The sequence below is a fragment of the Propithecus coquereli genome, unplaced genomic scaffold (assembly GCF_000956105.1).
Source record: "Propithecus coquereli isolate 6110/MARCELLA unplaced genomic scaffold, Pcoq_1.0 Scaffold6, whole genome shotgun sequence".
NCBI lineage: Eukaryota > Metazoa > Chordata > Mammalia > Primates > Indriidae > Propithecus > Propithecus coquereli.
In genome coordinates this window covers 11592654-11605196 of record NW_012151951.1, presented here as the reverse complement: position 1 = coordinate 11605196, position 12543 = coordinate 11592654, and the positions used below count along the sequence as shown (strand labels likewise).

General features: G+C 39.9%; 2 protein-coding genes across 2 annotated transcripts; one reads left to right on the top strand and one right to left on the bottom strand.

The window, feature by feature from the left end:
- Nucleotides 1-3159: 3159 nt before the first annotated feature.
- On the bottom strand, nt 3160-6821 carry LOC105822262 (chromosome unknown open reading frame, human C11orf1). The gene is made up of 4 exons (XM_012659213.1): nt 6500-6821; nt 4308-4538; nt 3702-3768; nt 3160-3451 (listed from the first exon to the last, which is right to left on the bottom strand). Exons 1-4 carry the CDS (start codon nt 6551-6553, stop codon nt 3297-3299), a joined length of 507 nt encoding a protein of 168 aa, XP_012514667.1. The 5' UTR covers nt 6554-6821; the 3' UTR covers nt 3160-3296.
- A 150-nt stretch (nt 6822-6971) lies between these two features.
- FDXACB1 (ferredoxin-fold anticodon binding domain containing 1) lies at nt 6972-10688 on the top strand. The gene is made up of 5 exons (XM_012659214.1): nt 6972-7143; nt 7393-7549; nt 8466-8669; nt 8817-8975; nt 9350-10688. The coding sequence occupies exons 1-5, from the start codon at nt 6972-6974 to the stop codon at nt 10530-10532; spliced, it is 1875 nt and encodes a 624-aa protein (XP_012514668.1). The 3' UTR covers nt 10533-10688.
- The last annotated feature ends 1855 nt before the right edge of the window (nt 10689-12543 follow it).

The following is a 12543-nucleotide window of genomic DNA, read 5'->3' as shown; positions in this document are numbered from 1 at the left end:
CTCCAAAAGTATCAAAGCCTAAATGATAAGAGCTAAAACTATAAAACTTTTAGAAGAAAAAAGGAGAAAAGTTTTATGATATTGGATTTAGCAATGATTTCTTGGATATGACACCAAAAGCGTAAGCAAAAAACGGAAAACAGATAAATTGGACTTCATCAGAATTAAAAACTTTTGTAAATCAAAGGACACTACCTAGAAAGTGAAATGACAATCCACAGAAAGAGAGAAAATACTTGCAAGTCTTATATCTGATTAGGGATTAATATCCAGAATATATAAAGGTACATAAAAAACTCAACTGTAACTCAACAACAAATAAACTATTTATTTGTTGGTTCACAAATGGTCAAAGGCTCTGAATAAACATTTCTCCAAAGAAAATATACAATTAGCCAATAAGTACACGAAAAGATGCTCAAGATCATCAGCCATCAGGAAAATGCAAATCAAAACCACAATGAGATACCACTTTATACCTACTACGATGGCTATTTAAGATAAAAACAAAAAGAGAAAAACAGAAAATAAGAAGTACTGGCAAGGATGTGGAGAAATTAGAACCCTAGTGTATGGCTGATAGGAATGTAAAATGATACAGCCATAATGAAAAAGTTTGGCATTTCCAAACTGTTTAATATAGAATTATCATATGATCCAGCAATTACACTTCTGAGTATATATACCCCAAATAATTGAAAGTAGGGACTAAAACAGATACTTGTATACTAATGTTCATAACAGTATTACTGACAACAGCCAAAAAGTGAAAGCAATCTAAGTGTCCATCAACAGATGAATGCGAAAGCAAAATGTAGCATATACATGCAATGGAACATTATTCAATCTTAAAAAGGATACATGGCATAACACAAATGAACCTTGAAAACATTATGCTAAGTCAAACAAGCCAGATATCAAAAGACAAATGTTATATGATTCCACTTAAAAAAGGTACCTAGAATAGATAAAAGACAGAAAGTAGAATAGAGGTTACTAAGGGACAGGGATGGGGGAATGAGTTATTGTTTAATATGTACAGAGTTTCAGTTTAGGATGATGAGAAAGTTCTGGGAACAGAACTGTGGCGATGGTTGCACAATATTGTGAATATACTTAACACCACTAAATTATACACCTAAAAATAGTTAAAACGGGCCAGGCATGGTGGCTTACTCCTGTAATCCCAGCACTTTGGGAGGCTGAGGCAGGAGGATTACTTGAGGCCAGGAGTTTGAGACCAGCTTGGGTAACATAGTGAGACTGTGTATCTACAAAAAACTTTAAAAATTAGCTTGGCATGGTTGTGTGCACCTGTAGTCCTAGCTACTCAGGAGGCTGAGGCAGGAAGGATTGCTTGAGCCTAGGTATTTGAGGTTGCAGTGAGCTATAATCATACCACTGCACTCCAGCCCGAGTGACAGAGCAAGACCCTGTCTTCTCAAAAAAAAAAAAAAAAGTGCTAGATACATAAGAAACAGAATAAGACATATAATACATAAATTTAAAATATGTGCCTATAAAACAATATTCGTGTTGCAAGAATGCACATATAGCTTATTAGAATTAATGAGAAAATAACTCAAATTCTAAAGTTGACCTAACAATGCAATGAAGTTTCAATCACTATCCTAACTGTTTCTTTTTGTGAATGAGCTGATCCTAAATTTTGTATGGAAATGTAAAAGGTCAAAAATAGCTTAAAAAATCTTAAAGAAAACAAGGTGAAAGTATTTTATTTATTAGGTATTAAGACTAATAAAAATAGCTGGGCATGGTGGCATATGCCTCTAGTCCCAGCCACTGGGGAGGCTGAAACTGGAGGATCACTTGAGCCCAGGAGTTGAAATCCAGCCTAGGCAACATAGCAAGTCCCTGTCTATAAAAACAAAAACAAAACGAAACAAAAACCAGACCTATAATACACAAAATCATTATAATTAAGATAGGAGGGTAATTAAGGTTTTGTAACTAAGGTAATACAAGGAATGACAATTAGGCTAATAGAATATAATAGAGTCTAGAAACAGACCTACATGTACACAGTTAATTTACAATAAAAATAGCATTGAAGAGCAACAGAGAAATTATGGTCTTTTGAATAACTAATGGTGGGACAACTGGATAGCCATTTAGGAAAAAAAAAGAAACTAAGTCACTACCTAACATCATATACAACATAAATTCCAGATCTGTATCTGGAACACAAAATAATGAAGGTTTGGGAGGTAATATATGGAAGATATTTTTGGCCTCCTTGTTTAAGAAGACAATATAATATATGGGCTATAGATAGATATTGACTATATATTTTCTTCTTAAACAGGAGACCAAAAAATAGGAAATACTGATAAGTTTAACCACATTAAAATTCAGACTGTTGCCTTCCTATGTTCACCAACCCTAAACTATTCACAACCTTTTCTTAGTCCCTACCAGTTCCCTTCTTGGAAAGAACCATCTTAAACCAGTTGAACCATTACTCCAAATTCCTATAAATACCCTACTCTAACATCCCCTTTTTGAATCATCATCAAGACTTTGTGTCAAGTTGATGTTCTTCATTGCTACAGTAGGTTTAATAAGCTTTGTTTGATCAACAGGTTTCCTTACTGATCTTTTGGGGGCATAACAATTGATAGTCCTTACCTTTTTGAGATATATACTGAAATCTTTATAGATGAAATTATATTTCTGAGATCTGCTGCAAAATTGGTTCAATACAATTGAGAAAGTAGATAGAAATAGATAAGATTAGTCATAAATTGTTGATGCTGGATAATAATACATGAGAGTTCATTAGACTATCCTGTCTACTTTTGCTTATGTTTTAAATTCTCTATAATAATAAACAAGTTACAATTCTTTTCATAGTCCTCAAGAGGGGATGCTTGTTAAAGTCATAGTCAAGTTACAATATAGGGCTGTGACTACCTGGCTTATATCCAGGAAACATCTAGTCAAATATAGCCTAAGTTATGCTGGATTTTGCAGTCTGGCCACTGACAGAAGGCAGGGAAGAGCAGACTGGTTGTAGATTTGAGAGAAATAATTCTTTTTAAATTAGAACACCCCTAATGTAGAACTAAGAATGATATAATCAACTTAAATTTGACATTTAAATCTTGGTTACAACAAAGAAGGGATAGAGAATATTTTCTGTGTTTTTTGCTTCATTTATTCAGAGAGTGAAATAGTATTACAGTGAGCTAAATTTTTACTTATGCTTAGAATGTGCTCCCTAATACAGTCTACTGTGGAAAAATTAAGCTTCTTAAGAATCCTGGACCCTGAAATTAGTCAATATTAGGATCCCATATACACGCAGGGTGATGCCCAATTTGAGGTTTTGAATAGCTATTCATATAAGTTGACTTTTCTGTGCATTTGTATCGAGGAGGATCCAGTTCAGGTTGATGTCCTGGGAACCAGTGAGGCTCTCGCTTAAATCCTGAGGGAAGAAAAAAGAGAAGAAAACACAAATGGAAACAGTCAACAGCAAGGAGTTTTAGCAACTGATTTCAATCTCATTTCTGAGGGAATTGACAGTGAGTCCTGTCAAATTGAGAAAAGAGAAAAACTTTTCACTCATTCATTCGCTTATTCACCCATTCCGTTTACTTTTACTTGTATTTCTTCTATGTGCCAGGCACTGAGTTAGGTTCTGAAAATGTAAGAATTAAAAAGAATAGTCTACATACTATGGGTTGAAAGTGGCATTTTGTTGTTGTAGCTTGCATCATACGTTGTTTCAAAGTAGTGCCCAAACTGGAAAGAAAAATTCATAGATTAAGAATTTAGAAGTCTGTATCTAATATTAGGAAATAAAGGACAATATGATATGAATTCTAACAGGTTCTGTCATATTTTAGATGGACTAAAGGTCTATATGTTGTTACTCTATATCCTTCTAACTTTCATATCTTTTGTATGTTTGTTTGTTTCAGAGAGATTTAAGGGCAAGACTCAGATAAATGACAAGTCTAGTCAGGCAAGGACCAAGGGAGAAGCTAGCCTGAGTCAGAAGACATTATTTATTTTTGTGGATTAATAGATAAAGTTCAAACAGAAGCAAGAGAAGAGTACCCACCATCCTTTTGATACTTTACAGAAAATATAATATTCAACTTGATAGTAAAGTGGGATAGGTGGGTCCAGCTGAGGACCACTCCTCTGCCCCAACCACTTCACTGAACAGAAGCCTAAGAGAGCACTGCACTGGAAGTTATTAGATTCCTTTCTCTCAAATGGCCGCAGACATTTCTTTTTCTAACAGAAGTCAACAAAAGAAGAGAAATTCCGATTACCTGGGAAGGCAAGGGTTTGGGCTGCACAATATTCCTTAGGTCATATCTTTCTTGGTTCCAGTTGCCCATCAGAGTACGGTTTGAATAGGAATTCTCATTAGTGGTGCATCTCCATCCATACTGAAAAAACTTGGACATATCATTCCAATCGGTCCACACTTCACCATGGCCATCTGCATTAATCAGGCTGCCATAGTGTGGGTTTGTGAGGAAACAGGCAAGGTTCTGTCTCTGGAAAAAGACAAGAATAGAAAAAAAGCTTATTGCACGAACCAGAGAAAAGAAAAGGCATCCCTTTCTACCTTCTGCTTTATATGGCTAGATATAACACAAGCACACCTTACTAATGATCTAGGCTTTCCTCCAAATTTAATTGTTGTGGTTGTTTCTTCCTCTCTAGGTCCGTGAACCCTCTGATCTATCCTCTCAATCAGCAGCAGTGAATGACTATATAGATTAAATGCGCTCTCTCAAAAAAACAGGAAAACCTTTAGTATCCCCAATATTACATGAAGAACTAGTTATATGTTTAGGTAATTTAACAGTTTAAGGACTAAAGGTATTGCCATAGTCAAAGAGAATAGGTAGAAGTAAGAGTTGAATGCCTAGATAACATAATAAATGATCAATAACTGATAATCTCCTTCCTTCTAGGCCCAGTTCAAATGCCTTCCCTGAAGTTAACTTCTCTCTCCTTTTATCTCACACAGAACTTATCTTCATATCTTTGATTGTATTTGTAATTTTCTACCACACGTTTGAGCTCTTTGAGTCCATGTCCTATCTCCTCTGCTGAACTGTATACCCCTTGAGGACTGGATCTGTGTTTTATTTATTATTGTACCCCATCTCTCTGCCTGTTCTCCCACTCCATAGTGGTTTGTATATACCACATGATCAACATTTTTTTTTTTTTTTTTGCCAAAAGATCAGTCTGGTCCCCTGGCTTAGGAGCAAGGTGATACCTTCCCTGAAGAAGAGTAACTTGATGCTGAGTAGGTTGGGTTGTTTGAAGAGTTCATAGAAGAGTGACAGAAATCCTTATATAGTGGTTCCATGTTCTTTAAAAGAGGAGACATCACCAAACCTGGCCTTCCCAGTTCTTCAAATATAGATCGCTCAGATTACTATGCCCAAGTGGCCATGATTTGGGAGTCACTGCCCACCTGCTTTCCCACAGGCAAAGATAAAACTAAAGTAGCATTAAAGGACGGCATCTCATGTAACTGCCCTCACATCATCCACCTTTGTGAAGACAGGTGCATGTACTGATGTCACTAACCAGCAATGATGACTAGAGTAGCTGGTCCCACAGAGTCCAACAGGCCTAGTACTCAGACTGGTGACCTAGGTGTCACTGTCTCTAGGGCTGAAATGACAGACATGACCATCCATTCAGTTGTCCAAGCCGGAAGCCTAGAGCTTATCTTTGACTCTACCTTCTCTTTCGACATTCATCCACTCACCAGATCTTGCTGATTTTTCTATCAGTCCACTACCCTCCATCTCCACTGCCAAGTTTCAATTTAGATCACCATTAGTCTTGTCTCCATTACTGCAGTAGCTTCCTATCTTATCTCCTTGCCATCAGCCTTGTTCCTCCACAATCCTTTCTCCGCAGGAAAGCAGAATTCTTGAGAGTGAAAGTCTGATTGTGTTATCTTCCTATTTAAAACTCTTCAGTGGTTTTGCACTATTTTCAGAATAAGGTTCAGCCTGTTAAAATGGCTTATAAAGCTCCACCTGGCCCTGCTTAACTCTTCAGTCTCACCTGTCACCCACTCTCCCTCCATCTGTTTTTCAGCCAAACTCAACAATTCTGTTTTTCCATCATGCTTTTGCATACATTGTTCCTTTTGCCTCTTCACTCCTCTTGGCCCAGATTAGGTATACTTTTCCCCCCTTAGCTTTCAACTCAGGTTCACTTCATCCAGAGACTCTTCCCACTTCACCCCCAAACTTGGTAAGGGTCCCTTTCCATACCACCCTGAATCCTTCCACTCATAGCACACAACCCACTATATCAGAGTTGCCTCTTTTACTGTTTGCGTTTTCCATGAGGCCGTAGGCTCAGTTAAATCATAGGCCACATATTGTTCATCCATATATCTAACCACCCTCACAGTGGCCTGGCACATAACAGGCACTCAATAACACTTCTTGAATGAATAGAAGGTAGGAGATGGAAGCACCTGGAAAAATTTTGAGCAGCAGAGACAACGGGATGCAGCCATTTCGGACGACATGAAGTTAGGTACAAAATCCTCCGTGTTAGGAACATGCAGGACACAGTCCAACCTCTCCTTGGCCTCAGCCCCGCCTGGTTTCTTTCGCTCAGAATTCGCCTCACCTCTCTGAGCTAGTGACTGCTTGTGACCTCATGAAGGTGTGACGAAGTCATTTAGGGCCATACTCGGGCTAAAAGGCACTTTGACCTTCCCGAGGGGATGACAGGGTGAAGGGACTGCGAAGTGGGTGTCTCGCTTTTGCACCCATGGTTTTAGTCCTTCCTTGTTGTCCCTGCACGAGTTCGTCAAGACAACCGAGTGCTGTGGCGCGTCATCAACCAGTGACGGGTGAAGAGGGGGCGGGCAGAGACCCGCGACGGAAGTGACGTAAGAAATGAGCGCCACAGAGAACTCGAGAGGGGAGCCAGGGAAGGCCATGGGCCCTCGGCGCCTCCTGTTGGTTGGCGAGGGGAATTTCTCCTTCGCCGCGGCTCTGAGCAGTACCCTGGGTCCGAGCACTAGCCTAACCGCCACCTGCCTCCCGAGCCTGGTCGACTTGGCCCGGGATCCAGTGGCTCGGGAGAATCTGCAGCGCCTGCGCGAGCGAGGTAGCTAGGCCGGCCCCTTTGCGAAGCCCCGCCCAGCCGCCGGCACCTCCCGAAGTGAAAAGGGTGGGGGTGTGAGGATGTAACCCTAGCAGGGACTGCTCTTGATCATCCCTTGGATATTCACAGGAAGCCTGCTGCCTGTAGCTGGGCTGGTTTGCGCGGTTCAGGTTAGGAAGAGTATTTCTGTGGTTCCATGTCCTAAGACATCCTTCTGTCTATTATATTTCGCGCCTTCAAACTCTTTGCCAGGTGCGGAGGTACGTTTCGGTGTGGACTGCACCCGACTGGCAGATGCCTTTGAACTGCACGACAGGGGATTTGATCGAATTTATTTCAACTTTCCACACTGTGGACGCAAAGCTGGAGTAGCTAAGAACAGGGAACTGCTTGCAAAGTTTTTCCAGAGGTGAGGAAAGGAGAGCCCTCACAAGTAAAATGTTTGAGATGTCCATAACATAGTTACTGCACTCAAACGTTTTAGTTGGGGAAATAACATAGACGTGTGTAAATTACTGTGATAAGAGAACACGAAGCTCCAAAGGAACCCACAATCTAGTTGGAAAGGCAGACATATAACCCTAAATGCTAAATAAAAGTGCAAATAATGTGCTCTTGGGTGTGTAAAGGGAGAATCATTTATTTTTGGTAGTGCAAAATAACGACAGCCAGTATAGTTTAATGGCTAAGAGTGTGGACCACACTGCCTGGATCCAAATCCTGGCCCACCACCTAACTATAATAACAGATGTGTGATTTTAGGCATGCTTACTTAATTTTTACGTGCTTCTGTTTCCTGATCTGTAAACTTGGAATATTAACTGCCTCATAAAATTATTGTGAACTTAAAACAGTGCTTTACATTATTATACCAAAATACAAGATTCTATATGAGGTGACCTGTTGGTCATAGTTGTCAAGAAACTTTTCACAGAGGCAGTATTTTAAGCTAGTATTTGAAGTATAGAATTTGAATTGGCAGGAGGGCAGTGAACAGAATTTTCTAAATGGGGAGAAACAGCCTAAGCAGTGAATCATGTATAGGAACTTTGCAGACTTTGGTCTTTCTGTGACATATAGGTGAACAACACAAATGCAAAGCAGATGACACCCTGGTCAGCTGCTAGTATCAGTGGGTTGAACATTTAATTTATAAATGTTTACTTCTGGCTACTTTCTTCTGCATTTTTGAGGTCTAACAGACCTTTGCAAATAAGTATGGTTGGATTTTAATTATTTAACAGCTAAGCCTTGTGTATATTGCTAATTCCTGTGGTAATTTCTACTTGTTTCTGATAAATAGCTGGATTTTTTCCCCCTATTAGCTGTGCAGATGTTCTTGCAGAGGAAGGAGAAGTCCATGTGGCATTGTGTAGAGGACAAGGTGGGACTCCTGCTGATAAGCCCCAGAGAGAATGGCACAACAGTTGGCAAGTTGTTGCCATGGCAGCTCTGGGGGGGTTCATTTTAAGTGATGTGCATTCCTTCAGCTGTGAGGCTGTGCCAGGGTACAAATGCACTGGATATAGGTAAGTATAACATAGGTTTAAGCCTTCTTCTTTTTAATCTCTCTCATCGTGATAAAAAATTCTCATAGACTCAGGCCCTGACTATTCAGTCCCTAGAAATACTTTCTTTAATAATGACAGACTTCATACCGGTGTCTACTTTGCCAGGAGTCAAGATAAGTCCTTTCATGTAGAAGGTGCTTTGAATCATGTCTTCACCCGGAGCTTACCCTTTGAATGTTCTCAACCCAGAATCTTCAGGATCAAACTAGGTGACCAGTGGTTTTCCTTTCCAGAACCAGAAGCACTTTCAGGAAAGTTGAACAGGTAACCTGTTATTTTGCTGGAAATCTCTTCCATCTCTAGTTGTATCCTGATTGTCTTGATGGCAACCATGTATTGAGTGGATTGTACATAAATTGTTAGTGATGTTGGTGCTTTGATTAATTGTCAGTATGGCCTCCTTAACCCTCTTTATAACTGAAAATTATCATATTTCCTAATATATTCTAGGGATGGTGCCTGTCAGAGTTTTGAAATACATGATATCTCTCCTTATAGTAGATGATTTCCTTGTTTCCTTTCAAGATCAATTTGAGGATAATTGTTTTCTGTATAGTTATTTGTGTCTTTAATTCTAGCTACATTATAATTGTTTGTTATTTCAAGTTAGAAAAGTTATTTTTTATGTGTTTAAGCAGGGGTTTCCTGGAAGCACCTTCATGTCATCCTATCAAAACGATAAATGAGAAACTCATTGCTGAATTGGGCAAAACTTTCCCTCTAAAAAGGCTGAAGTGTTCCTTCCCCTTGCTGCTCCAGGGAGGCATCAGTGTTCTCCCTTCCTGGAACTGTGACATTCTGTCAACTGCCTTTTGGATTAATCTCCGTGAAGATAACTCCAATTCTGAGTCCCTGACTGGTGGGACAACACAAGATATCGAGGACTTTTTAGTGTCATTTTCACAACTTAGCCTTCTCAAGGGTCCTGGAAGAGATGGTAAAGAAGAAGCGCGTGAAGGAATCTGTGGCCAGACCAAGGTCTGCCTTAGACCTTCTCTCCTAGTTCACATTCAGGCTGTCATCCAAGCACCAGACTTCCTCCCAGGTTCTCTGCACATCCTCAGTGGACCTGTCTTTCAAAAGTGCCGCGTTTTGCCTTTTACAATGCCAGTATTTCATGAGATTTTACTTATCCTTGGGTTTAATCAAAATCTGAAGGATGGCTGTCTTCAGTCACTGCTGGATCACCTGAAGGGCATTCTGGATAGCCTTCTGACCCAGACAATGCTGGAGGGCTCTAAGCTGAGTAGTTCAGTGGGATTTGTTCTTCAACCAAATGGAAAAGATTATATGATTTGTGTGGAGGTTCATAATTTTGGTTCAGATTGTGCCCAGGACCTAATTATTGGGTCTGTCACCACATCTGCTGCAAGCATTACACATGAAGACCAGTGTTTTGTGTTTGTGTCTATGAACTTGGACTTACTAGCCATGCTTGTGTGGAGTATCTCTGACTGGAGAATATTGTGGACCTTTGATAACCGTTTCCTGAAAAATTTTGTCCTTGAGAAAATGGAGCCCTTTAACAGCTATTCCCTGTATCCTCCATGTTATGTGCATGATATTAGTTTTTGGTTAGATGAGAAGAAAGGATTTGATGAACTTGAGTTTCACACTGTGGCCCGAGCAGTGTCCCAGGACACTGTCGTATCTATACAATTCCTTAGTCGTTTTCAGCATCCAAAGACTGAACAGATTAGTCTCTGCTACAGATTGACTTACCAGACCTGTGACAAGGCCCTCACCCAGCAGCAGGTAGCATCAATGCAGTCCCAGTTTAGGAAGGAGATTGAACAACGACTACATGTTACACCTCGGTAGTTTAGTAAATTTTTTTCTACAGTGTGATCCTTCATTGGTGTGGATGTGGGTAAGAACGACCAACTTGCAACCAGTAGTCCTTTCTGGACTATGTTTTTTTATTTTTTTTTTGTAAAATCTTTTACTTTACGACTATAGCCACTGTTGGTTGACCTTAAAGATGCGTTGACTCTGTCACTTAAAATTATAGACTATAATATGATTGGTGATGTTTGGAGTTGTGCAGTATTTTGGTCCTGAGTAATGACTATGACAACAAACAAAATAGCATCTTGTACTTCAGATGCTGTATTGCTGAAGAGAAAGTAAAACTTATTTTCCTAACTGTCAATTCTTCTTCCCTTAACTCTTTTGTATCATTTCATTAAATCAATTTATGAGAGGAGTTTTTACAGTCAGACCCACATTTATTAGCTTGCTAAGTTGCAAATATTCCATAATTAGTATTGGTTATTATTATTATCATCATCATAATTTTTTTTTCCTGTGGTTGACTGTTGTTAAAGTCATGGAAATAATAAGTGTCAGATTTAGAGTTAACATTTGGTCTAACTCTAAAGCCTATGTTTTCTGCCACTTTCTGTTACTTCTCCTTCCCCAGTCTCTTCAACAGTAATCACTTAACTGTGACTAACCCTAAACTTTGCCCCCTGGATTTTGGGGCCTTCTATTGTAAGTATCTCTCGGGGACACTGGGAAATTGGTTCAGCCCAGGACTCTGCAGAATGGGGTACTCTAACGTGAATTAACGTAAGTTCCTGTTAATAGTTAGGCTCCTCAGATTGGAATTATATTGTAAACTCTATGAAGGAAATTACTTTCTTATTTATTTTTGGAGAAACACATGTGGGAAGACAAGAATGGAAGTAAAGAGACAAATAGGAGGGTATTGTGACAGTGCAAACAGGAGATAATAATGACCTCGACCAGGATTGGATAATACTTAGAAGGACTGTCTGATGAATTAAATGCATGTGTGTGGGTGAGAGAGGAGTGAGGTTAGAGAAATAGGGGGATCAAGCAGGACTCCTGGGTTTTTGTCCTGAGTACCTAGAACAGAAGTGTCAGTGAGTGGGATGGGAAAACTGCCATCGGAGTAAGTTTGGGGAGTAGGATAAAGAATTAGGGATTTCTTGTGCATTGCTGAGCTCTCCGTACAGATTATTTGCTAATTGAGGGCAGGTAATGTGATTTATACCTTTCTTCTATCCCCAGTAGTGCCTGGTACGTGGATAAGGTAGCATTTGAGCTGGATCTTAAAACAAGAGTAGGGATGTGGGCTGGGCACGGTGGCTCACGCCTATAATCCTAGCTCTCTGGGAGGCCGAGGTGGGCGGATTGTTTGAGCTCAGGAGTTCGAAACCAGCCTGAGCAAGAGGGAGACCCCCGCCTCTACTAAAAATTAGAAAGAAATTAATTGGACAACTAAAAATATATAGAAAAAATTAGCTGGGCATGGTGGCGCATGCCTGTAGTCCCAGCTACTCAGGAGGCTGAGGCAGGAGGATCGCTTAAGCCCAGGAGTTTGAGGTTGCTGTGAGCTAGGCTGACGCCACAGCACTCTAGCCCGGGCAACACAGTGAGACTCTGTCTCAAAAAAAAAAAAAAAAAAAAAAAAAAGGAGGGATGTGGCAAGGGAGAATTGTTAGGCGGGGAGGGTGTGCGTTTCAGGCAGAGGGCATACATGAACAGAGGTATACATAAGGGAACATTTGGGGCACTTTACAGGCTAGTTGGAATGTAAAGTGTGCATAGGAAAGTAGCGACAGAAAAGATTAGAAAGGTAGATTGGAGCTGGAGTTAGTTCACGAAAGACCACATGCTGGAATGCTGGAATAAAGTTTGTACTTTTATTTGGCAGGCAATAGAAAAAACTGGTGATTTTTTTTTTTTAGAAGCCTCTTCCCAGAAGAATCTCTGGTGATTTTTTGATTAAAGAAGTGACACGTAATCCTTTGGAAAATGAATTGGGTAGTGTTGCATTGGATGAAGTTGAGATGGGAGATCCCTA